At 38.5% G+C, this 26,277-nt stretch overlaps 2 protein-coding genes across 2 annotated transcripts; one reads left to right on the top strand and one right to left on the bottom strand.

The window, feature by feature from the left end:
* The first annotated feature begins 3,578 nt into the window (after nt 1-3,578).
* On the top strand, nt 3,579-15,042 carry LOC115567353 (uncharacterized). The gene is made up of 11 exons (XM_030393833.1): nt 3,579-3,632; nt 5,134-5,212; nt 5,309-5,335; nt 5,846-5,872; nt 6,325-6,348; nt 7,062-7,097; nt 8,038-8,139; nt 8,223-8,324; nt 10,710-10,811; nt 11,288-11,342; nt 13,261-15,042. The coding sequence occupies exons 2-11, from the start codon at nt 5,187-5,189 to the stop codon at nt 13,591-13,593; spliced, it is 834 nt and encodes a 277-aa protein (XP_030249693.1). The 5' UTR covers nt 3,579-3,632; nt 5,134-5,186; the 3' UTR covers nt 13,594-15,042.
* A 2,107-nt stretch (nt 15,043-17,149) lies between these two features.
* On the bottom strand, nt 17,150-24,753 carry LOC115566770 (uncharacterized). The gene is made up of 11 exons (XM_030392754.1): nt 24,285-24,753; nt 23,339-23,737; nt 22,792-23,157; nt 21,746-22,099; nt 21,634-21,651; nt 20,323-20,386; nt 20,199-20,242; nt 19,604-19,754; nt 19,395-19,508; nt 18,483-18,550; nt 17,150-17,499 (listed from the first exon to the last, which is right to left on the bottom strand). The coding sequence occupies exons 1-11, from the start codon at nt 24,663-24,665 to the stop codon at nt 17,476-17,478; spliced, it is 1,983 nt and encodes a 660-aa protein (XP_030248614.1). The 5' UTR covers nt 24,666-24,753; the 3' UTR covers nt 17,150-17,475.
* Between the last annotated feature and the right edge of the window lie 1,524 nt (nt 24,754-26,277).

Genomic DNA, 26,277 nt, shown 5'->3' with positions numbered 1-26,277 from the left:
GATTCTGAAATTCAAATGTGGGAACTGGAAAAAGTAGTTAAAAACATTTCAGTTGGAAAAGCTCCAGGACAGGATGGACTAACCACAAATTTTTACAATTTTTTCTGGCAAGATATCATAGAACTGTTATTTTACGCCATTCGGGAATGTTTTATGAATAAGGTCATGATGCCTACTATGAAACAAGGATTAATAACACTCATCCCTAAACCCGGAAAGGACAAAAAACGTATAGATAATCTAAGACCAATAACATTACTTAATGTCGATTACAAACTATTCGCTCATATCTTTGCCAACAGGTTAAAAGAATGTTTGCCTCATGTTATTAGTGAATCCCAATCTGGTTTCCTTAAAGAACGTTCAATTCACAACAACATTAGATTAGTACTAGACTTATTAGGCTATGCAGATAAGATTGAGGATGATGGTTTAATTATGTTCTTAGACTTCTGTAAAGCATTCGATACAGTTGAACATGGTTTTATGATGGATACATTGAAATATTTTGGTTTTGGTGAATGCTTCCGTGAAGTAATTAAGATGTTCTATAATGACATAAATAGCGCTGTAATACTACCAACTGGAACATGTAAAAGATTTAATGTGAAAAGAGGAATCCGTCAAGGCTGTCCGGCCTCACCTTTACTTTTTATTTTGGTTGCAGAAGTTTTGGCAGTTATGATTAAACATTCAGAAAATATACAGCAGTTAAATGTTATGGGAAGACCTCTAATCATAAGCCAACTGGCGGACGATACGACTTTCTTCTTAAAAAATGCAACACAGATACCAGAAGCTCTAAAGGTTATATCTGTTTTCTCTAAGGCTTCAGGGCTCCATCTGAATCTTAGCAAATGTGAATTAATGGCGATTCATGATCAACCCCTGGTGTCTATTCAAGGTATTGCAATCAAAAAGGAGGTAAAATATCTTGGCATTATTATCTCTAAGGACTCACATTATAGAGAGAAAACCAATATTGACAATATTATGTTGAAGAGTAGAACAATTCTAAATTTATGGTTGCAAAGAGATCTGTCTATATTTGGGAGAATTTTACGATCTAAAATGGAAGCTCTGTAGCGTTTTATTTATCCAGCATACTCCTTAGCTATCCCTACTAATATGATTAAAAACCAAACTATTTATAACTTCATTTGGAAGAATAGACATCATTATATCAGAAAGGGTGACATAGTCAAGTCAATAGAAGAAGGGGGCTAAATGCTATCGACTTTGACCCCATGAATGGAACCCTGAAGCTAAAATGGTTGAAAAGTTTTATAACCCAATATGAACACTTTTGGTTTTACTTGCCCTCAAAAATATTTATGGATGTTGGAGGTATTGCATTTCTATTAACATTGATTTTGAAATTAGAATGTTCCAGAAACGACTACTGGGCTGTAATTAAAGCAATTCCACAGGCTCTCATCGGCATGATTAAGGGAACTTTAATGTACATACCGATAACACCTAAATTACTCACCCTGTCCATAAATAACCAACCTTTATTAGAGAAAAAGTGTAACAATAAATTTCTGAGATCTACTCTCACCAAAGAATTTTTTCCATTTTCCCTCAAAAGAAAACATATGTTAAAGGAATACTCCACATTGGATGCCAAGAGAATTAGATGTAATTTTTTTAGCTTCCCTATCTTCCCTAAAGCGAAAGAGGTACACTTCAAAACAATAAATGACATTTATCCTTGCGGTGAATTTTTAAGACTTAAATTTAATTTGGACTGTAATGAATGTTCCTTCTGTAAAACAGAAGTAGAAACACTTAAACATTTAGAGCCTCTGCGTCATTCTGGACAGCACCCTCTCATTTGCACCCCACATCAAAAACATCACCCGGACTGCCTTCTTCCACCTCCGAAATATCTCCAGACTCTGCCCATCACTGTCCCAGTCAAGCACCGAAATCCTGGTTCATTCACTTGTCACTTCCCGCATCGATTACTGCAATGCCCTCCTCACCGGACTCCCCACCAAACTCATCAACAGACTGCAAATCATCCAGAACTCTGCCGCCCGGATTATCACCCGCACCAAATCATCTGACCACATCACCCCTGTTCTCATCCAACTTCACTGGCTCCCTGTACAATACCGCATCCACTACAAAAACCTCCTCCTCACATACAAAGCTCTCCACCATCTAGCCCCCACCTACCTCTGCAACCTCCTCCATGAATACAGCCTCTCTCGCACCCTCCGCTCAACCTCTGCTGGACTGCTAACCATCCCCACACCACGCCTCAGTACCATAGGTGCCCGAGCCTTCAGCTGCTCGGCACCCAGACTATGGAACTCTCTCCCCCCACACATAAGACAGTCAGACTCCATCACAACATTCAAATCCAAACTCAAAACCCACCTGTTCAAACTGGCATACTCACTCTGACTGGTCACTGTGCACTAGGCAAGGCACCTTTTTTTTTATTTTTTATATCAATGTTTGTTTTTAATATTCTGTGATATTATGTGGTGATATTACTCTGTGATTTTATGCTTTTATCCTATGTAAGGTGACCTTGGGTGACTTGAAAGGCGCCATCAAACAAAAAAAATGTATATATTTAATGTTCTCATGCAATCTATCTGATTTGTTTTGGAAAGACTTCAAAAATTGGATAACCCATAATAATATGGATGTGCCACCCTTAACCTACAATAATGTGAGATTTGGTTTTATAATGGAGGACAGAAAACTAGAATATAACATAAATAACTTGGTTATACTTGCCAAATACTTTCTACACAAATGTAAATTCTCGAAAACCGCCCCACGTTTCAAATTTTTTAAAAAAGAACTGCAGCTTTACTTTGATTCATTAAAACTTATGAAATCAAAGAAAGCCCTATTGTTGTTTGACAGTTTATCAACTTTGACTTTTGATTGATCCCCTATAAGAAAATGTTTTTTTTATTTCCTCTCAATTGCTTTACTTTCTGTTGTTCTGTTTATGTCCTATTTTTCTTTGGGATGTAAGAAATGCTACGCTCAGTTCTGAAAGCAACGATTTTTGTAATTGCATTTTGAATATGCTTATATGTATTGTATTTTGCATTTTGCAATAAAGAGAAGAAAAAAAGAAAAATTACTTTAATTACTACAAACTGACATTTTATTTACTTGGAAAAATGTATTTGAAATTGACAAACATGTGTGATTCATGACACAACTCAAGCTAATTATTAATTTCTCTTCACGAACATACAGTTTTTTATGAAAGGGGCGTGGCTTCTGAGCGCCATTTTTGATTTAATGGCGGTTTCTTTTTAACACAATTCACAGCTGTACCAAAAAGTCGTGTATTTGTTACTTTACATCCACCTGAAAATCATCTATGTGTACCTGATAGCTCTATAACAAGACACGTCTCCTTCCAGTGTGTTTATTATTTTAAAATGATCTCTGTAGCACATTTTATGAACGCAGGACTGGTTAAACGTCGACGTTTTCGATGACAGCCATCCAGGACTTCATCCACTTCCGCGTTTACACACCTGTAGCTCCAGGTCTTTACTTCTCCTCTCAGACTGCTCCGAGCCTGCAGGTGCGTTACAGCCCGGAGTCTTTAAGACACTTACACTTGTTCTGATCTGAGAGCTGACAAGGTAACGTAACAAACATCTGAAAGTGTTTAATACTTTAATGTTTCGGTGTTTAATTAACAGATTTAATGTGAGCTTACAGGAGCTGCGAACTTTAACAAGCTACCTGAAGGCGGAAATGTGTCCGTCCGCCATTACTGTAACTGCGTAGTTAATCCATGCACAGCCTCGTCCGTCGTTTGTCTTCATAAAGGACACGAACAGACTTTATTTTGTACAAATGTTGCTGTAACTTGTTCCTAAATCGCTTCTGTCGCATTGTGTGGTGGTTGTGTGTGTTGTAGCTGGGGCTCTCTGTGTTGTTGGACAGTATATTGTTGATCTGGAAGTGAAAGTGATGGATAATCTTCTGCCTCTTTTCACGTTCAAGTAACTGATTATTAATGATTATCGAGGCTGATATCAGCATCTTCAACATTTATTTTTTTCACAGATTGCTGAAAAAGTAAAGTAATTTAAAACTAATGTGGCTCTGAACTGAACAGGTTTGGGCAAGTTACTTTTGAAATGCAATATGACATATTACTAGTTTTATTAGTTAGATTTTAAAGTAATATATGACATTACAATATTACTTACCACATTACTCAGGGTTTCCCCTAGAAAACTTGCTAAGCCTGGTGGTAGGTTGGAAGGGCGTCCCACCGGCGGTGAAGCATGTTTTATGTTATGACGGGCCTGACACAGGCCAGCAACTGACTGATGGCAGCGCTTTACAGGTAACAGATTCATGACGTAGTAGAGTTTAGAGTGGTTCCATACTGCCTTGCATTAACCCTGCTACTTTTATGTTACTTTCAACAAAATTGTCCAAATAACTACAGACTTCATTTTTTATTTACAACACTTCACCTTCACCCATTCACACACACATATTCGCACACTGATGGTGAAGGCTGCCAGGCAAGATTCAGTGTGTTGCTCAAGACACCAGGGATTCAAACCAGTGACCTTCCAATTACTTTTGATTGCATCCGCCCCAATAACCTCGACTATAGAAAGATTAAACAATCTCAATCATTTTAAATAAAGGACTGGACCTGGACACGGAGATGAGCCGGCAGACAAAGGATCAAAGTCTGATATTATGAGAGATAGTGGAGCCTGTGGTGAAATGACAAGATGAACATCTTTTTATTTTAGTCCACAAAACGAATGAGAATGAGGAAGTATGTGATACAAGAATGTAAATAAAAAAGTGCCATCGGAGGATGAGCCTTCATCGTTAGACTCATTTCAATCACACAAAGACTGAACAAAGAATTAACTGGCTGATAAAATCACTCAGCTGATATATTTGTCAGGCTTTACTTGAAGTAGAAGTCATGTCACTCTGGGCCAAGTTATCTCAGTGCTTTTGATGAATTGGCGCAACAAACAGATGCAATACAATAACCGGTGTAATAAATGTGCTCATAATACTCCAGGGTTTGTTGTTTTATTGTTACAACGCTGTAAGCTCCTGATTCTTCCACCCGTCTTGACTTTGCTCAATTTCTTTCAGTACTGAGCAGATTCTCCTGAACCAGGCTGTTTTTCTATAAAGGCTGACTGGCCATGGAACTCTTTCCTGATGTCACAAGGCAAGGTTCAATTTTTAATTTAAGTCAAATTATCTTTCTGAGCACAAATTCTAGACAAATATTTCATTTATTTTTTCATTGCTCCTTTTCTTTTAGCACTGGGGAGGAGTGTCCTGTTGGGAGGTAAGTCAGAGACACTTTTTGAACACAAATTCCCAATAAAGGAGCGTAACTACAATGTATTTATAACACTACTCAGACATAACTGCATTATTTATTAAACCTATGTATTTAAATGTATTTATTTAAAGATTCAAAGACTATAAAGGTTCTCACAACACTTCTTTTCTTTGCTTTTAATCTATAATATCTGTCAGTCTCTGTGAGCTCTTGTAAACATATTATAATGCACAACATGAGTCACACATGACCTGTGAACATGTAAATGTGTGAATGTGATCAGGCTCAGTGAACCCTCCATGAATATATACATAGTACATATATTTATAAAGTGTAAACATATATTATAGCAGCAGGTACCAAGCTGTGTGTTTATAAAGGCTGACTGGACATGGACTGTCCTCTTGTTTTCATATGACAAGGTTACATTTTTAATTTAAGTTAAAAGAAGTTTCCGAGCACCATTTGTCAAAAAGCTCTTTATTACTTTTGTCATTGCTCCTTTTCTTTCAGGCATCTGCGCGTGCTTTCTGATGACTGGTAAGTCAGAGACAATTTTTGAACACAAATCCTCAATAAAAGAGCATAACTACGCTGTATTTATAACACTACTCTGACATTACTGCATTGTTTATTTAACTTATTTATTTAAATTTATTTATTTAAAGATTCAAAGACTGTCAGTCTCTGTGAACTCTTATAATACACAACATGGGTCACACATGACCTGTGAACATGTAAATGTGTGAATGTGATCAGGCTCAGTGAACCCTCCATGAATATAAACACAGTACATATATTTATAAAGTGTAAAAATATATTATAGCAGCAGGTACCAAGCTGTGTGTTTATAAAGGCTGACTGGACATGGACTGTCCTCTTGTTTTCATATGGAAAGGTTCAATTTTTTTTTTGAGTCAAAGGAACTTTCTGAGCACAAATTCTCTTTTTTTAATTATTTGTTTCTTTTGTCATTGCTCCTTTTCTTTCAGGTTTGAGGAGATAAATGATCTGAAGTAAGTCAGAGACACTGTTTGAACTCAAATTCTCAATAAGCAGCATAACTTCACTGTATTTATAACACTACTCTGACATAACTGCATTATTTATTTAACTCTCTTCTCCACCTCTTTTACTGATTCATCAATTGTTTTAACCTTCTTAATCTTTCTTTCGTCCTCTTCATCTTATTCTTTAAAAGCATCAGATTAATCTAGACTCAAAGACTATAAAGGTTCTCACAACACTTCTTTTCTTTGCTTTTAATCTATAATATCTGTCAGTCTCTGTGAACTCTTGTTAACATATTATAATACACAACACGAGTCACACATGACTTGTGAACATGTAAATGTGTGAATGTGATCAGGCTCAGTGAACCCTCCATGAATATATACACAGCACATGTTCTGTCTGTAGCTTTGTTATTAAATGTAATGAGAAACATTCACCTGCAGGATCTGATAAATCTTTAACCTCTGTAACATTAATGATTCTACGTCTCTGTGTTGAACATGGAGAAGTAATCAGATCTTGAGAGGACAGAATGAGAGTGTGAGAAGAAAGAGAACAAAGTTCCCTTCATATTCACCTCTTTAAGTTACTTTTTGACTGTTAATGTGATATGAATCTTTGGTTGGTCTGTTGGTTGGAGATTAAATTTAACTTTATTTGGACTGTCGTCTCTTATTTTTATGGCCTCTTGACCGTTATCACCTTTTTTCTCCAGGACACTTCTGCAAACCCTGGAAGATTTACGCAAACGGTAAGTCAAACGACTTTTCTGAGCACAAATTCTCTAAAAATAGTCAGTATATGTTAATGCTCAGTGTAATTTAAATTAAATGACCAGAGCCATTTTTAGCTGATTTGTCACAATTTTCAACTTTCCTAATGTTTCTTTCGTCCTCTTCGACTTTAGACTTTTATTTTATCCCACATCAGGGAAATTTACTTGTCACAATAGCAAGATGGACAGACATACAATAAGCATAATACTAAAGAAATACTTAAAATAGAATAAAATACAGAGCGGACAATACGTTATGTATTTTACTTCATCTTCATACTTCATCTTATTCATCAAAGTATCAGATTGATCTCTGAACTTCTCACGACACTTCTTTTCATTGCTTTTAATCTATAATATCTGTCAGTCTCTGTGAACTCTTGTAGATTTGTTATGATATATAATGAGAAACATTCACCTGCGCAATCTGATAAATCTTTAACCTCGGTAACAATTTATGATTCTGTCTCAAGTGACATTCCCTTTTCCATTGATCCCTATCATTCAGAAGTGAGTAACAGGTCCATTAACTTAATAGATTTGAAATAAAATTGGGTAAATTAAACTTTTGGAGCTTAAATTCTCTAAAAATGTAAATTTTTTGTCACTCTGCAATATCATTTAATTAACGTCAGTCACCAGAACATTTTTAATCATCTAATAAATGATCAATATATTCTGTCAGTGCTTCATTTCTTTCAGGATTGTGTGAAACAAAAAGGATTTTTCCATAATAACCTGTTTGTCCAGTTGAACAGTGACAGTTCATGGTCTTCCCTCTGATACCAAAGTCAAAAGAAGTTACTGAGTCATAAATTCTGTACAAATACTCAGTGTAATTTATATGAAGTCACCAGAACCAGAATTGAATCTTTTTAATTCTATAAGTCTTTATTTAATGTCTCTTTTCTTTCAGGTCTGAGCAAAACAGAGCAGATTCTCCTGAACCGAGCTGTGTGTCCATGAAGAGGGACTGGTCCAAGGACTTTCCTCTGACTTTCAACCAGCAACATTCAGAGTATGTAGAGAATTTATATACAACATTTTATGATCTCCTGCGCTTAATACTGTGTCTTTTATTCAACGGCCCTTTTCTTTCAGGACCGAGCAGGACAGAGCAGAATCTCCTGAACCGAGCTGTGTGTCCATGAAGAGTGACTGGTCCAAGAACATTCCTCTGTCTTTCAACCAGCAACATTCAGAGTAAGTAGAGAATGCTGAATTTAATTTAACCCTTGTGCCCTCCTTTAAAGACTTCCTCTAACCACCTTTGTGGCAAAAATGTACACGTACAAAATCTGCCATAAAATCCTCATACATCAATAATTTTTTCTGCCTTTTTTTTGCTTGAATCCCTTAATCAACTTGTTGATCAAATACGTAATAATTTTCAGGATGTTAACCCTTTAAATGCCAGTTTTATTATTTGAATTATCAATTATCTTAAAAAAAAAAAACAACACAAAAAATTTATTATTTTCTATATAAGTAGTAGGCTGATGGGGCTTTGGTGTTGATTAGAGTCTTGGATATAGTAACAAATACTCCCTCTAACCACCTTTGTGGCAAAAAATATACACGCACAAAATCTGCCATAAAATCCTCATACATCAATATTTTGTTCTGCTTTTTTTTGCTTGAATCCCTTAATCTTGTTAAACTTAAACTTGTTCCCTGATCAAAATAATCAAATATTCATTCATTTTCAGGATTTTAACCCCTTAAATGCCAGTTTGATTATTTGAATGACTAATTATTCTTTTTTTTTAAAACACAAAAAAATTATTCTTTTCTATATAATAAGTAGTAGGCTGATGGGGCTTTGGTGGTGATTAGAGTCTTTGATATATCAAAGATTACCAACAAAATTGATTTGATTGCATTAGTATATTTTATGTAGTAACAGATACTCCCTCTAACCACCTTCGTGGACAAAAATGCCCCATTGACTTCCATTAAAACCACATTTTTTAATCGCACTACCATTACAGTATAAAACCATGCATTCTGTTATGTCAGCATGCCATTTTAAAGAAAAGTAGTGATATTTGACATTTTTGATGTATTTCACCAGATTCAACCATTTCCATGAAATTCTTTTATTTTTTCCAGTTATATTATGGAGCTGGGTGACCACCCGGCTATAATATAACTGGAAAAATACAAGAATTTCATGCATCGGCCTACAATGGGAAAATGGTTGAATCTGGTGAAATACAGCAACAATGTCAAATATAACTACTTTTCTTCAAAATGGCATGCTGACATTACAGAATGCATGGTTTTATACTGTAATGGTAGTGAGATTAAAAAATGTGGTTTTAATGGAAGTCAATGGGGCATTTTTGGCCACGAAGGTGGTTAGAGGGAGTATCTGTTACTACATAAAAAATACTAATGCAATCAAATCAATTTTGTTGGTAATCTTTGATATATCAAAGACTCTAATCACCACCAAAGCCCCATCAGCCTACTACTTATTATATAGAAAAGAATAATTGTTAATAATAATAATTATTGTTTCATTTTCAAACGATAATTGTTTTAAAAAAATGAATAATTAGTAATTCAAATAATAAAACTGGCATTTAAAGGGTTAAAATCCTGAAAATTATTTAAAATTTGATTACTTTGATCAGGGAACAAGTTGTTTAAGGGATTCAAGCAAAAAAAAGGCAGAAAAAATATTAATGTATGAGGATTTTATGGCAGATTTTGTGCGTGTATATTTTTGCCATGAAGGTGGTTAGAGGGTGCAAAATGCATTACAAGAAAATAAAAGACGTGTAAGAGTAAAAGACACTGGATTTAAAAAATTTGACAAAAAAGAAGAGTTCCTGCAAAAATCCATGCCACAAGCTGTAACACAGCCAAAATTACCGCTAAATCAAAAAAAAAGTTGAGAAAAATATACAAAAATACCAGAGGAGGGCACAAGGGTTAATTTAATTTAATTTTAAAGTCAATAAAACCTTTGTTTCTTCTCTTTGAATTCTTCGTTTGTTTTTCCATTGATCTGTATCATTCAGAAGTGAGTAACAGGTCTTAATGGATTTAAAGTCCACTTAGGTAAATTAAACTTTTGAAGCTTAAATTCTCTAAAAATATGATATATAATGAGAAACATTCACCTGCGCGATCTGATAAATCTTTAACCTCGGTAACAATTTATGATTCTGTCTCAAGTAACATTCCCTTTTCCATTGATCCCTATCATTCAGAAGTGAGTAACAGGTCCATTAACTTAATAGATTTGAAATAAAATTGGGTAAATTAAACTTTTGGAGCTTAAATTCTCTAAAAATGTGCTTTTTTTGTCACTCTGCAATGTCATTTAATTTACGGAAGTCACCAGAACATTTGTAGTCATCTAATAAATGATCTATATATTTTTTCAGCGCTTCATTTCTTTCAGGATTGTGTGAAACAAAAAGGATTTTTCCATAATAACCTGTTTGTCCAGTCGAAGAGTGACAGTTCAATTCATCCCTCTTGTGATTAAGTTGTGTAATTAAGATGAAGTCACCAGAACCAGAATTAAATCTTTTTAATTCTATAAGTCTTTATTTAATGTCCATTTTCTTTCAGGACCGAGCAGAACGGACCAGATTCTCCTGAACCGAGCTGTGTGTCCATGAAGAGTGACTGGTCCAAGAACATTCCTCTGTCTTTCAACCAGCAACATTCAGAGTATGTCGAGAATTTATATTCAGATAAATAATGAACAAACAGCTCTGTTGATTCTCTTAAATATTACTTCATGTTTTTTTCAGTTTTAAGTATTAGTCCATTATTTAATTCCTTCTGATGTTGACTCTGTCACACAGACATAAAGGTGAAAAGCACTGAGACAGTTTGTTGGTAATTACTAGAGTTCAGTTACTTCCTCATTGCATTCTTCTAATCGCTCCATGTTCATTACTTTTCACAAGAGCCGTCATGTCACACAGACAACACACGAAATCTGTTGTGCCCGTGAAATGTTAAATGTTGCGTGTCAAATAATCTTTTCTATGAACTACTTCCTGGGACTGCGGTGTACTTTCAGTTTCTTCACAGCATTCGATCTCTCCTCTGTTGGTTTTGTGTATGAGGCCTAAGTTTGTATGTTGTGTCGATGTAAATAAAACTCTCTTCATCACTAATGGATCATGTTTTCTCCTCAGAGAGACCTCAGATGTTTCCACTGACCATCGCAGTCCCCTGGACTCCATATTTATGGTGCGTACTGTACAAACCCATATTTAAAGATATAATACGTAACATTTCTGCATTAAAATGTCAAAAAAAGATCTAGACCTGCTGAGTTGTGTACTCTATCCCAAATACCCTTAATAGTACCAATAATACCAAGTTTGGTACTCGTCCCGGTCACCCACACATCAGCAGAAGTCAGTTAATCCAGGGTGACACTGAAAGTCCCTCTCCATCTCATCTGCAGTGACAAGATATATGTTCGTATTTATCATCAGAAAGCATCTCGCAGAACACTGTAGATCATATGTATATAGAGGCACCAAGGTGGGGGGCAGGGGGCAGCTCTGTACATACAGTATGTACACACTTTGTCGAGTGTATTGTCAGCTCTGGTTGCAATAGTGACATGCTAATGAAACATGGGGAGAGTGGCTTCCACGTTCACATGGTTGAATTTGCCTGCAGCTACATACAGAGCCTCCGGGTGTTTGTTTTGGAGTGAGCTAATAGCTTCATGTAGCTCGTTCAGGGCAGCATTGGCATTAGCGTCTGGAGGAATGTATACTGCAGCTATGACAATGACAACATTCACGTAACAGGTAGTGTGGCCAGCATTTGATAATCAACTACTCCACTGCCTCAGAGCTATGCCTTCCGACCAGCAAACAGTTTGTGCACCAACTTTTGTTTACATAGATGCAGACTCCTCCTCCTTTTGTTTTTCCTGACTGCTGGTTGCGATCCAAACGGAAGAAAATCCGGTCATCAAGTTGGAAAGCAGAGTCTGGCATGCTGTTACTAAGCCAGGTCTCTGTCAAAACAGTTACACAACAGTCCTTCATTTCATTTTGGCGTAGTCTCAGCCTCAATAAGTCCATCTTGTTGTCCAGCGCACGCACGTTGGATAGAAAGAGTGATGGGATGGCAGGTCTGCTGGCGCTAGCCTTAAGCTTGGCAAGTACCCCGGCTCTCTTGGCCCTCTTCGGTTTCCTCGAACACCGCCTCCGCTTCCCCCTGAAGCGACGAAGTCTGTACCTCCACTCCGATGCACTTAATAGCTATAATCTGCCGAGTTGCGCTTTAAGTTCTGATGTAGCTGGTTGGTTGGTATTTAGCTCCAAAAGCTCAGCCTTGCTGTAGGTTAAGGTTTTTCCTACTGTGACAACATTAACAATAACATTTACAATATTAGCTCCAGGAGCTAGAGAAGCTGCTGCACTGCTGCTCGCCGCCATGGCAACACTGGACAATATTGCGATGACGATATAACTTGCGATCAATAAAAAAATATCGACGTTTGCATATTAACTACACAGTTAATGATGGCTAACGTTAGTTTTGAATTGTTGGTGTAGGTCTTTATGGTTGTATTGCAGCTGGTGATGGAGGTTTGTTGTGTTTCCTCTAAGTTAGAAGTTGCAACAACTGCTCGGCGTGTTTTACACAGCACCTGTGTTTGTAACGCATCGTCTCTCCTGAATCCAGAATAAGTCCATACAGCAGAAGTGCTGTTTCTTTTCACCACTAGGTCTTCATCGACCACATTTTTCATGGCTTTTCTCTCCTCCCTCAGCCATCATAACCTGGCAACCACCACCAGACTGATGTCGATTAATTTTGTCAGGGCAGGTAACTGGCTGGGGCTTCATCTGATTGGCCCTTATATCCAGGGCTCCGTCTGATAGGCTAAATGTTGGCATGCTCCAGGTGCATGCACGGCGCATATAAACAAAATGATTTTTCTTATTCATTGTCTTTGATGTGTTTTTTGCACATTTTCATATCACCATGACGATGAAAATTCGGTTTATCGGGCAGCCCTAGTCAGTACAAAAGAAAATAAGCAAATGTGGGTGTATTAAATGTGGGTTTAGACTCTGACAGATGAAACTGATGGTGTGTTCAGAATGAGATTTGAATTTCTGACATGCTTTTGTTCCAGTGTCTTGAGGAGAACGTTGTTGGCTTTGTGAAGAAAGAGCTGAAGAAGTTCAAGGGGATGCTGAGTCCAGATTACCCAGAATGCCCCGAGGACCAGTGTGAGGATGAGGGGGTGGTCGATGAAGAGGAAGCACAGAGGAGGTACGGCAGTAAGTTGGTTCTGGACATGACTCTGCTGTTCATGAGGAGGATGAACCTGGGGGAGCTGGCTGCCTCTCTGGAGAAGAGAAGTATGAGACTTATACAAAGTGTAGCAAAGAACACAAAACAAAACGCTGCATTTCCAGGTCTGATGTCTGCCATCAGTCTGGTGTTCAGCACCTGCTTCAGGTAGAGAAGTTCTACAAAGTCCAGCACTGTTACAACAAGAGCCCACGTTTATACAAGTAAAAATCCCACAGATCTTCTGTTAACTATGTCACAAAGTGTCAAACACGGTTGAATCACTGTAAGCAGTTTGGTATTCCTGTTAAAGGGGCACCGTGAAGTGTTGGAGAGGAAATTAAAACACAGATTTTAAATATCAACAATATGAATCATAAGTGATGAAACGCGCTGTTCTCAGAGGAAAATAAGGTCCCAGAACACTGTTTGAAGCTTGAAAGGCGGCAGGGTCCGCCACATATAACAAAGAAAAACGGTATAAAGTGTGGTCTCCTTTAAGGTCAGTTTGTTTATTCAGTTCATTCAGTCATGAACTCACGACAACAGTTTGATTATTTAGATTGTTTCAACCAGTGAACATCTTTCTCTTCCTCTAAACTACAGCGTGCTCCTTTAACCTGATTGATTCTGATTATAGCTGTCACAGCTTCCACTCTTAAAAAGCACAGCTAATGTCCCTCGACTAAGTTTAGTGACAATTTCAAATCATCTACCTAAAAAAATAATAAACAGACAAGTGAGGTCTCTCAGCCTCCCAGTGAACACAGCTGGACACCAGACTGGGACAGACTCAGTTTAAAGATGACACGGCATCTAATCAACAAATCAAAGCATTAGTTTCAGTTCAGAGCATTAAACGTGGGCTCTTTTGTTAACAGGGGCAATTTGTAAGATATGGCCAGAATTTTAGTTTAAAACATTCCTAACAGAGAGTGAAGAAACAACCACTAGCCACTAGGCTCCATGGCTAACTGAGCTAACTGCTAACAGCAGCTAGTCGCTACAGCCAAAGATATCAACAAGAGAGAGCAACAGCAGCAGTTAGCAGTCATGGTACCCCCTATAGATTCTGACCTACCCTGGAATTCTGTCCATTTCTTACAAATTCGACTGGTTTTGTGGGTTATTCAGCAATAAGTTAGTAGGTACTGGCCTTTGTGTCTTGCACCTATTGATACAGCTGCAGCAGACAGCGCCTGGCTGTCCTGCCAGCTCAATCGATTTGTTACCATTTGCACATTTGTGTTCTGCCCTTTTTTTTTGTTAAATGTGTCACAGGTAGGTAGAGCCTACCTGTATATGAAGTATGAAGTACTGTACAGTTGAATCACTGAAGGCTATGTGCCAGATAATCATACGTTGCCTCCTGTTTATAATGCACATAGCAGATAGTACTTTCTATATTGAATCTTTCTCTCATATCTAAATCATTTTTAGTATTTTTTTAAGTCTTGTACTTACTGTATATCTGTCTAGCTGCTACTGTAACAATGTGGAATGTGTAAAAGTCTAAAGTCAGTGTTCGTACGGGCGCTTGAAATCCATGAAAGTTCTTGAATTTCAGTGTTGTGTTTTCAAGGTCTGAAAAGTGCTTGGATTTTAGTTTAAGTGCTTGAAAGTCCTTGACATTATAACTCTGTGTCTTTCACAAAATTGAGACGGACTGGATAGTTTGCTTATTACAAGGAGAGATAAAATCAGTAAGAGAAGCATATGTGGAGATGTTTTCTCCTGGGCTCCGCTGAGCCTCTCTGCGACCTGCCAGTCTGTGTGTGACCCCGCCCACCTTTGAACAGAGACGGCAGGAGATGACAAAATGCCGGGAGGCTGCTGTTTTAACGAGCGCTGGCTTGAAAATGATAATTACAAACTATGGTTAAGACGACGACCGAATCATCACCCCAGGCACTGACGTCTGTCAGAGCTTTAAATGTGAAAAGGGAATGTTCACTTTTCTCCACTTCTCATTACTTACTTCTAATAAAGTAAATTAGATGACAAGCCAAGATTTCTTACAGATAGGTGACACATTTTGACAGTGTTGGGCAAGTTACTCCAAACACGTAAAGCATTATTTATTACTTGTTACTGTAATTTCAGTAACTTTATTACATTATAATATTACTGTCTTTGAATTGTAAGGCATTACACTACTATTGCATTACTTTTAAATTACTTTCACCAAAATTCACAACCACCAACACTGAAAACAACAGTTTTTGAAAGGGCTGGCCGTGCTGAACATGAATTTCAGTGTTAAAATTGAAACATTTGTGGTGCACTACCTGTTTCAGTTCCATGAGAAGATTTACATGGAAAAATCAATATGTGTCAAAACTTTTTGTATGTCAACACCTTGGTCTCTATTAATATACGGGAAAGCTGAATGCACCATACATTTTCTAAAAGCTTATGTCCTCTAGATGTGATTAAACATGCATGATGCATGGACGTGTCCCACCTTCCTCTAGATATCAGGGACAGTACAGATTCCTATATTGCATCTACACTTTATTTAAAGTTTTAGAAACACACACATTGATTTTCAGTGTAGCCTTAATCTGTTCATGGGGCAGAAACTGGTCATGCATCCCAAAATGTTCGATGTTAACACTCAAATTCAGTTTGGGCAGACCTTTCAAAAGGAGGTAGGTGTGTGTGTGTGTGTGTGTGTGTGTGTGTGTGTGTGTAAGGATGGAGAATCCACTGTTGAAAGTGGCAGCATATCTTCGACAACATACTCTGCCACAGTCTCCTCAGTTCTCGAGGTTGAAGCATCGCAGAACGGGAGAAAGTTAGTTTTTGCTGTTTAGTTTTTTCTCCGCTCTCACCCTCAGTTTGCTTTCTTTTGGTTACTAGCTTAATGTTAGTGTGGCACCGCTCTAGATGTTTCGTTAAATTACTTGTACTATTTCGCGAGGTAGAGAGATCTTTTGCTTTTGCACACAAAGTGCACTTAACTATAATGTTCTTCACATCCTTGTCTCTGACGAACTGAAAATAATGAGCGCATGTCCATCTTGCGAATGCAAAGTCTAACTCGTCCGCTGCTGCAGTCGTCTTCTCCTCAATCAGTAGTTCTCTAGCACGAACAGGAAGTTGTTGGTGAATTTGTATAAAAACAACGCACGACTTAATTTCAGGTTTAAAATGCATTATAACGCACGTTACTGAGAATTGTACCGAGTAAAATATTACCAGTTTTTGTAATGCCTTACATTACTGCGTTACAGCAAAAAGTAATGCATTACAGCAATTGCATTACTTTTGTAACGCGTTACTCCCAACACTGCATTTTGAAACATAAAAATTTATGTCAAAAAAGGAAATTACAGGGTGCTCTCAGGTCTCGGTGCGAGTGTGCCTGAAGAACGCCAAGTGGCTTCCATTTTTTTTGGATAAAACTTTGTGTTCTCCTTTAATTTCTAAACTTTTTGCTATTATGAAACATAATTTTAGATGTTTACAACATAATACAATGTACATAATTGTGATAAAAAGTGAAAAATAATAAACATGAGTGTATATATTCCTGCAGATATGTATTTTACACCAGCGATAAGGTGCTGGAAAAAATTGAAAATGACCCTTAAAAGTGCTTGAATTTGACCTTGAAAAATGTATACAAACCCTGTAAAGTGTTGATGTTTAATGGAAAATGTACCTTTTTTCTGTGCTGTATTTTCGTTTTTGCTCATGCATATAATGAAGATAATAACACAACAGATCATCTGGTTGTCTTTATTTAAATCCGACAACGTGTTCACATTTATTTCATCACATTTTTTTGCCAAAGACATAATATAATGTAGAGAAAGCTTCATGATTACAGCAGCAGAGTATTTTTTTTATATTATTAAAAGTTTCACACTGATCTGCAATCTGAAAACACAATTTATGAAACTCTGCATCTTAAAAACTGACAGAAAGAAATAGCTCGGACTCACAGCAGCTTATTTTCAGTGTTTAAATGTTTCTGCACTGTGATAATGAAGGATTGTTAATGATGATGATCACTGCAGCTCTGTGATCAGCTCAGCTCCTCTGATCCTCAGATTATCGTTGATTTCATGAACTGAGAGGAGAAAAAAAAGAGTATTAACCAGCTGAACTGTTTACGTGCAATCTGAGGTTAATACAAATGTAAACGTTCTCTTTATAATATGACAAAATATACAATCAATATCAAGGTCTGACCAGCAGGTGTCGCCATTATAACAGAATCAAATAACAGCTCCAAATGTGAAACTCTCCTTTCTTTCTCCTTCACTGATTAAAATATTTAAATATTATTAAACTCACTTCATCACTGTTACAACCCGAGTAATTAAATTTGACACTTTACTTTTTATCTTTAATGATTAATTCCATGTTTCTGTTGACGACAGAGCTGGAAAACAAAGTTATCCTACTCACATAATATTTATTCTATGCTCTATGATTGTACGATACTATTTAATATGTTGTGCTATATTTCACTATATAATCTTAATGTGTCACATTGTTTTATCACATAAAATTAATATATCATATTTCTATATTAACGCAGACACCACTAAGTTAGTCTTGGTGTCATTAATCATATTTTATTCCGGTTTTATCTAATCACACTACTGTGTCACTTCAAACTCATGAGAACTATGTGTACTGCAATTTTGACATTATTCACACTTATATTGTTTCTTTTTAAAACTTTTTTGTGAAGTATGTTTTATTAGAGAAAAGTGTGAAGATGTAGAACACAAGAACGCAGTTTACATTTTCATACAGGGAAAATTTAAGCAGAAGACTTCTTTCTTCTTCCAGAATGACAAGATTATTTTTATATATCTGTAATCAAACGATAAGAAAGAAGCTTCTGTTCTCTGTTTATAAAAAGACAAGAACCTGAAGTTCCCACTGCGATAAAGACAGAGAATATTATTATATAAATTATTTCACAGACTTAAACTTTCTCTCTGGATCTGTACTTAATTCTGTCACTCACCTGAATGTTTCCTCTGAGGATCAATAAAAGATTTAACAGCATCAATAATAAAAACTTGAATTTAAACTCACCTGCTTGAAGGAGAAGCTGGCGACCTCACAGTCACACGGAACGCTCATCAGATGAGCCTGGAAACGATCTGAGATGAGACGCAAATATTCACATTAATAACTAAAGTTTAACCACAATTAACAATATTTTCTAGATTAAAAATAATTTATAAGCGGGATTGAAGACAAACACATGGTCCCTGCCAGAGACAGAGTTAGGATAATTAAATATAATGGGGAGTTTGTTTTTTTCTTGAATTGTATTTTATCAATATTGTTACCAAATACAATAACAATATGTTGAATTTAATCCAGTGTTACACTTTAGTTTATTACATTAAGTTAATAATTATTTTACTGTTAAGAGACACTGAAATCACATTTATTTAGCAACTACATATAAACATCAGTCACAGCTTTTTAATAAAGAACTGCTTAATTGATTGTTTATAGACTTTTCATTGTTTAATGAACTATAAATTAAGTATGTATTCATGCTGGATGTTATAAAGTGTTAAATAAGAAGTTATTCACAAATTAAGTCCTGCATTTAAAATTTTAAATGTTTTCACATCGAAATATATAATATATTATTGATTAATGATTATTGATGTAGTCATAATAATAATTATAATGTAAAGTAAAAAAAATGTAAATGTAATTACAGAAAAACATAATAACTTTCCATATATGTTGGTGTTATTTAATAGACACAAAAATGTTGCCACGTTTATTGTTGCTGGTTAAGATGAAGCTGATTTTAATTAGTTTTTTAGATATTTTACAATAAAGTTGTCAAAATATGTGAAATTATCCTTTAAGTGTTGTGGAGCAGAAATATAGCATCAGAAGAAATACCTCAGAAGTGTATTTAAGTCCAGTACTTGAGTAAATGACGTGTGTGTGTGTGAGTGTAGTTTTATTTTCCGTCACCTCTGAGGATCTGAAGTTTGGTCAGAACCGCCATGAACTCATCGTAGTCGATCCCGCCTGTCGACTGATGCTCCTGCCACAGAGTTCTGAAGGTCTTATCATCTAAATCGAAACCTGTAACACCGAAGAACGCGAAGCCACACCAGTTAATTCTGGATCTTTAAACCTGTTGAGCTGCTCCTGTATCTTTAAAGGATGTCACGTGTTACCATGAGCAGACAGAATCTTCTTCATCTGGTTCTGAGTGACGGCCGGTGGGTTCCTCCTCTCGTAGTTCTCCACGTACTCCCTCCTGACGACGGCCACGTAGTGCTCCAGCTTGAAGACCTCGACCACGTCCAGGTCTCCAGAACCGTCGGCCTGAAAGTTGCTAGTTAGAGAAAACACTCAGAACCTTACAGCGTAAAAACTCCCGTCATGATTTTGGTTATTGGTGAGTCGTGTCCTGTTTTATTTTGTAGTAATAGATCCTCCTCACCTGTGCTCCTCCCCAGTCGGATTTCCCCTCCCACACCTGTTTAACATCATCCTCGTTAGCTCCGCCCAGTTCTCAGTGTCTCCACCTGCATCTCATCCCCTCGTTAGTTCCTTTCACTCTCCACTGTTTCATCTGCTTCCCTGTATTTACCTCCTCATTCCTCGTCTTTGTCTTATCTTTTACCCCTAAAAGCTCATCGTAGTTTTTAACCTGCCTGCCTCTGTTTTCTACAGTTGGTCCTCAGGGCTTTACCAGTTGTGAGTGCATTCGGAACAAGTCACATGTCACGACTGTAAACCCTGAGCAGTGTCGGCTGTGAAGGATACGTCCATCAGAGTCAGCAGCAGGCGAGCTGTCCTGAGGCTCAGGGCTGAATCACAGAGAACAAAACACATTCAGGAGTTTAAAACTGTCTCATTCAGACGATGACGTTGTTGAAGGTAAACTCACATTTGCCACGAACAGAGAAACCACCGGCGTCAAGCTTAGCGCGAACACCTTCAGCACTCAGCATCTGTTGTAACAGAGAACAAAGTGAGAGACGTTTCCGCTTCACACGACATACCTCTAAATGTCTTTAGATACCAGGAACGTGATGAATAAAAGGCATGAAAGTGTAAATATTTCACAAAGAAACAAGTAAAACAAGCAGTGACGTTAATCTGCGATCATTGCAATAATTAAACAAACAGATTCAACACCATCATATGTTGGGATGTCAGTGGGGCAGCTCGAACTCTCTATTATATTAAAATGTTTTTCTTTTACAACACCAGCCAACAGAACAACACAGTGTTCTGTTTCAAAGTACTCATCAGTTTGAAAACATGATGATCTGTAGATTAATTTAGGTTTTTTTTTCAGTAACTGCAGTTCAATAAATGCACAAAATGACCTTAAAATACTGGCAAACATATGACACTTGTCAAAACATGGGTTAGAAACTATTAATCCAGCTGCTGGTAGAGTGTTTGCCGTCAATTAAAGGCACTGTGTGGATTTTTTGACCACTACGAGTGCCATGGAGCCAAATCATCAGCAGGAGTTTCAACTAACCCTCCAGTTTTCTTTTTGATGGATAAAAAAATTGTAGTAATTTGAATGTAACCTGCAGAGTTTTCTAGTTAAGTTTCTATACAAAATCAGATGCACAGATATGAGTTTGAAACCTGAAATGTTTATTTTCACGTTACTTTGTAGTCGGAGTGTCACCAATTTAAATTTTAAACTGAAAATCAATCAACCTAATCTTTCGGTCTGTTCATCTTTATCAGGATTGACGACCCACGAATGTAAACGACAGCTGTCAGTGCATAAAACTGATCACTGTTGATAGTAAAGTCAGTATTCCAACTATGGCATTGATATCAGAGCTGAGGAGAAAATGTTAAAATCAAGAATTCAATCGAATCGTGACCTTAAAATCTAAATGAAAGTCAGTCATAGATTTGGAGAATCGTGACACCCCAACTTGCTCGCAGTCTTCATTTCTTGGCGCGTTTTTTCATGCTACCTGTCGTCGATCAGTTAAATACTTGGAAATTATAACTGGGAACACACGAGCCCACACTGATCAGAAACTCCCCAGGGTACCTTTAAAATATTAGTTATTTTACACTCTTTTCTTCAGGCGTTTGCTCTTTGAATTTGTCCGGTCCAGTCGGCTTTAACTGTGGTTTCTGTCTTTAGTACATGTTATCACTGAACCTACGTGGGGTGAGATTAACGTGCAGATGTGAATGTTTGGAAACACTGAAATACCTCAAGTCTGCTTTCCTCCTGTGAAAGAAAAGGAAAAGAGAGAAAGTGAGAAAACATTCTTTACATTTCTGTCACCAAACTGATGTCTTCTATCACACTGTTCATTACTCACTGATATACAGTTCTCATCTGGGAACGCGTCACAGTGCAGCTCGTTCGGCCACGAAACGCCAAATCTGTTCATCAGTTCCTCGCAGCCCGTTTTGGCTCTCTGGCAGAAGGACTTGCAGGGCCGCTGCACTTCCCCGGCCACACAGCGGGGGGCGTACACCATGCACACGAAGAGGCGGATGTCCACCGAGCACACGGTTTGCACGATGGAGTTGAAGAAGGACATCTTCACCACCGCCTCTCTTTGATTGGTGTGTCCCAGGAGGTTTGGCATGATGGTCTGGTTGTAGGAGAGGCCCTGGCACATCGGGATGGTGATGGGCTCGCAGATCCCCCCGCTGCTGCTCACGCCGTACTGCAACAAGACGCAAACAAAACTAAGAGTTGTAGCAGTTGTGTTTCATCTCCTGTGGCGTCCCACAAGGCTCCTTTTTAAGGCCCTTCTTTATTTTTATGACACCTTTTTTTTCTGGGGCTTCTTTCTCATCTCTGTTGAGAGCTGCACATTTGCAGTACCGATAAGGCAGCTAGCAAGAATCAAGTACTCACATGCTTTATGGTGGTTACTATTTAATATCAGCGCTGGAGACAAAAAGAAACGTATCGTCAAACCAGCGTCATTAATTTCAACGTTCTTGGTACTGTGGTGGACTGGTGGAATGGTTGGGTGGTTGGAATATCCCTTGCAGTCCCAGCTGAGCTCTAACATTCAGCTTGAGTCTGATGGGGATGTCAGCAAAATACCAATGTTTGTCATTAAATGGTTGCATCAGTGTTTGAAATAAATGAGGAACAGGTGTTGCCACAGATCACCCAAGGCCCAAGGAAGGAATGGGCCTGGGTGAGGCATTTCACCTCTGATTTATTTAACTGTGAGTGTATTTTATAGTTAGTAAGTTGATTGTAAAGTTAAGAAAAGTAGTTGCCCACTACAGTACCAGCGTGCCAGTAAAGGGTTGAGAATTGAGCGTGTCTTCCTAGGTTTTGTGTTTTCATCACAGAAGATCACGTTATTGGAGAAAGGGGGAAAAAAAGGAGCAGACTTACGTGTTCGCAGGACTCGGTGCTGAACTTATCGCAGCTGAGTGTGTCCGGCCACTGGAAGCCGAACTTGTTCATCAGCGACTCGCAGCCGGCGCGAGCCTGCTCACAGAGCGTCTTGCAGGGAGGACGCCGTTTTCCTGACGTGCACTCAGGAGTGTAGACGGAGCACAGGAAGGGTTTCAGGTGAGAGGAGCACCCCACTTTTATAAGTGGCGCATACTGATGGACCTCCAGGCCTGCTTCCCCCTGAGATTTGTGGCCGAGAATATTGGGCATGGCTGTGTCAGCGTAGGGCAGGTCTTGGCAGAGAGAGACAGTGATCAGCTCACATGTTGCAGGAGGTGTTGTGGCAAAACTGAACTGTGGGACCTGAGAACACAAATAAGGAATGAACATGAATTCCCATTTTGTTTTTGCCTTTGTCTGTTTGCTGGTTGGTTGGATTGTCAGCAGGATTATACAAAAACTACAAGACAGATTCACACAAAACTTGGTTGTAAGATGGGTATTGGAACCACAAACATCCTTCATTCCAAAAGAGCACACTTACAGGTAGGGCCATGTGTTTGCAGGACTCCGTGGTAAATGCTTCACACCTGAAGGCTTCAGGCCACTGGAAGCCATGCCTGGTCAGCACCGGCTCACAGCTGGACTTCACGGTCTCACAGAGCGTTCTGCAGGGAGGTTGAGGTCTTCCCTGTACACACTCAGGAGTGTAGAGAGAGCACAAGAACTGCTTCAGATTAGGGGAGCACCCCACTTGTATAAGTGGTGCAAACGTTTCTATCTGCAAGTTGGCGTCGGCCTGAAGCGTGTGTCCGAGGACGTTGGGCATGGCGGTCTCAGTGTATGCCAGGTTTTTGCAGAGAGGGACTGTGATTGGCTGACATGATGACACGGGGAGGGAAGGGGAGTGATTGATCTGGGGTCGAACATGAGTGACTTGACCCTGCATGAAGAGAAACGTAGATCAGTTTTTTTACAAACCACAAGTACTTCCACCTTGTTTTCCTTTTCGATCACACTATGCCACAGTTAGAAACTTCAAGCAGGATTTGTCTGTGAACTAATCGGACACTGGTTGGCTAAAGTGTATCTGGGGTCAGCCCAGATGTCCGTTTGTGATGGTGCCAACATCAAGACCACCATCTTGGCTTGACACAGGACTGCCTCTTTATAGAGTCCTCTGTTCTGATTGGATAAAGTGGGCAGGGATACCAGAAAATGTCTTTCCTTTTTTCTGTGCATGAGCAGGAGGACGACAGACATGCAGTGACTTCCTTAAATTGATGTTTTTAGACTTTGGTTCTTGCACAGATGATTCAATCAAGATTGTGCTCATTTAAAGAGCTTATGCTAAGCTAAACTAGCCACCTTCTTGCTGTAGCTGCAGAGGTCAAAGTGGTGTCCATCTTCTCATTTAAATCTTGATGAACAAAAGCTGCTGTGTCCGTTCTCTAAAGTAAAACAAATGTCAGAAACAAGAGAAGATGTACCTGGACACAGTTGGACTCTGGTAAACTTTCACACCGGAGCCTCGTGGGCCAGTACAGCCGCTTCGCTTTGAAGGCAGATTCACAGTCCGTCTTGACCTTCTGACAGAGAGCTCGACACGGCTTCAGGCGGCTGTCGTCATCCAAGCCACATTCAGGCACGGCGACGCGACACAAGACTATGGCAATGTGTGGAGAACAGGCGGTCTCCACCATCTGACCAATCTGATGCAGGTTGTAGCCTACTGCTCCAGTTGGATTGGGGGTGGTGGTGTATCCCAAACCTTGACAAAAGGTGGCTGTTACTGGTCTGCAGTCAGTCCTGCTCTGTGCCTGCTGAGGAAACGGCAGCAAACCGAAAACCAAGAAGATGAAATTCTTCATGTTGTGCAGGAATCTCAAAACAACTGCCCTGTGCTGTTTGACAAAAAAGCTTCTGGAGGTCTGAGACCAGTGTGTCTCTGCCCTGCCGAGGAGGTGGAGTGGCCCTCCACGAATGGAGTTTCTACAAACAACGGGCTGACTCGGAGCCAATGGTAAGGCCACATATCAATAAGATGCTCAACACATAATGAGAGCCAAACTGGTCCCAGAACAGCAGCTGGATTCCGGGAAATTCAAGCTGTGTAGGACGACATCTGGTTGTGATTGTGTGTTTCTGTGTAACCAGGGGGTGGTTGCACAAAGGCTGGCACAATAAACCTGATGGATGGGAAGTATTTCAACACAAGACAATAAGGAGTTGACTTGTTGTGTTTTTCCAAAACAACTCACCAGCTCTCTGTCATCGGTGGCTTAAACCACTTTGTCCTCAAGTTGTTTTTGATCTCAGAGTGCCTTAAAATGATTTGCACAAGATCAACACGTCATTTATTCGAGCAAGTATTCCCTTATATGCTGCTAGAAGGTCCTTAGTGCTCATTTCCCTCTGAAAATGTGAAGGAAACCATTTCCGTCTCATAAATGTGAAATAAATTGTGGAACATAGACAAAAACGACGACCATTTCTGCGCTTGTGTCATGAAAGTCGTATAAACTTGGATATTCTGACAAACTGTCAGTTTACGGCTTCCCAACTGATCAGCAACTGAAAAGACGATAGATATTGAAAGTCTGGAGGCACTTTTGTCTGTATTTCATATTTCATAACTCGTTAGCTGATGTTAGCTTTCAGTATCTTCCTAGTTAACATTAATGTTTGATTTTGATTTGATTGAGGTTTAAACAAATGTGTAAAAAGATGTGTGTTGATATTTCTGACTTAATTTACACCTTTCCTAATCGTATCGCATCAAAACAGTTACTGTAGCTAAGATGTGCTTATATACTAGCGTTAGCTGTTGTTTAATGGAAGCTAATCGGTGAAATATGACCCGATGTCCCACCATGAGTGTGATGTCTATGGCTGAATTCTGAATTTAGTGTTATTAGAGAGGAAAAGGAGATATACAAATGCATTTCTGGGACACGGAGAACCCGACTGAACACTATGTAAGAGAGAAGGCTAACAGTAGGCTATATGTTAGCCAGCTAACCAAACATGCTAAATCTACTGTTTCATTGAAACGCAGCAGTTTTTGTCAACTATCGTCAATGTTTGCAGTCTCCTTTGTTGCTGTCACTGTAATTTATTTATGTTTTTGTTCGTTACATCATCTACAACATGTTTGTTTCAATTCCTCGCATTTATGTGGTCAGTTAGCCGAGGCTACTTTGTGCCACATCTCCTGCTAGTTAAGGCTCGGTCAGAGGAAAAGTTCACCCAGAAATGTAACTCCAGTCATCCTCTCCTCCCTCCATGTTGATATAAAGTCAAGTGACTTTATATCAACATGGAGGACTTGATTTATTAACCGCAACCAAAAAAAATTATGGGGTAGCCTACTTGCTACCGCTTTTAGCTTTGCAGGTACAGTGTGGATTTCCAAGTTATAAAGTGTTTTAGTGCTAAAAACCATCCGAGGCTTGATAATAAAGACATTATCCTGATGGATGT

The sequence above is a fragment of the Sparus aurata genome, chromosome 17 (genome assembly GCF_900880675.1).
Source record: "Sparus aurata chromosome 17, fSpaAur1.1, whole genome shotgun sequence".
In the NCBI taxonomy this organism is placed as follows: domain Eukaryota; kingdom Metazoa; phylum Chordata; class Actinopteri; order Spariformes; family Sparidae; genus Sparus; species Sparus aurata.
This window is presented reverse-complemented; position numbering and strand designations above follow the sequence as displayed.

Excerpts from the sequence above, each read along its gene's own strand:
- LOC115566770 (XM_030392754.1), bottom strand. The coding sequence starts at position 24,665 with ATGAAGAATTTCATCTTCTTGGTTTTCGGTTTGCTGCCGTTTCCTCAG. Across the intron at positions 22,100-22,791 it reads GCACCGAGTCCTGCGAACAC|TACGGCGTGAGCAGCAGCGG; the intron begins GTAAGTCTGCTC and ends GTCTTGTTGCAG. Across the intron at positions 18,551-19,394 it reads CAAACTTCAGATCCTCAGAG|ATCGTTTCCAGGCTCATCTG; the intron begins GTGACGGAAAAT and ends GTCTCATCTCAG.
- LOC115567353 (XM_030393833.1), top strand. The coding sequence starts at position 5,187 with ATGGAACTCTTTCCTGATGTCACAAG. Across the intron at positions 6,349-7,061 it reads GAGGAGATAAATGATCTGAA|GACACTTCTGCAAACCCTGG; the intron begins GTAAGTCAGAGA and ends TTTTTTCTCCAG. Across the intron at positions 8,325-10,709 it reads TTCAACCAGCAACATTCAGA|GACCGAGCAGAACGGACCAG; the intron begins GTAAGTAGAGAA and ends ATTTTCTTTCAG.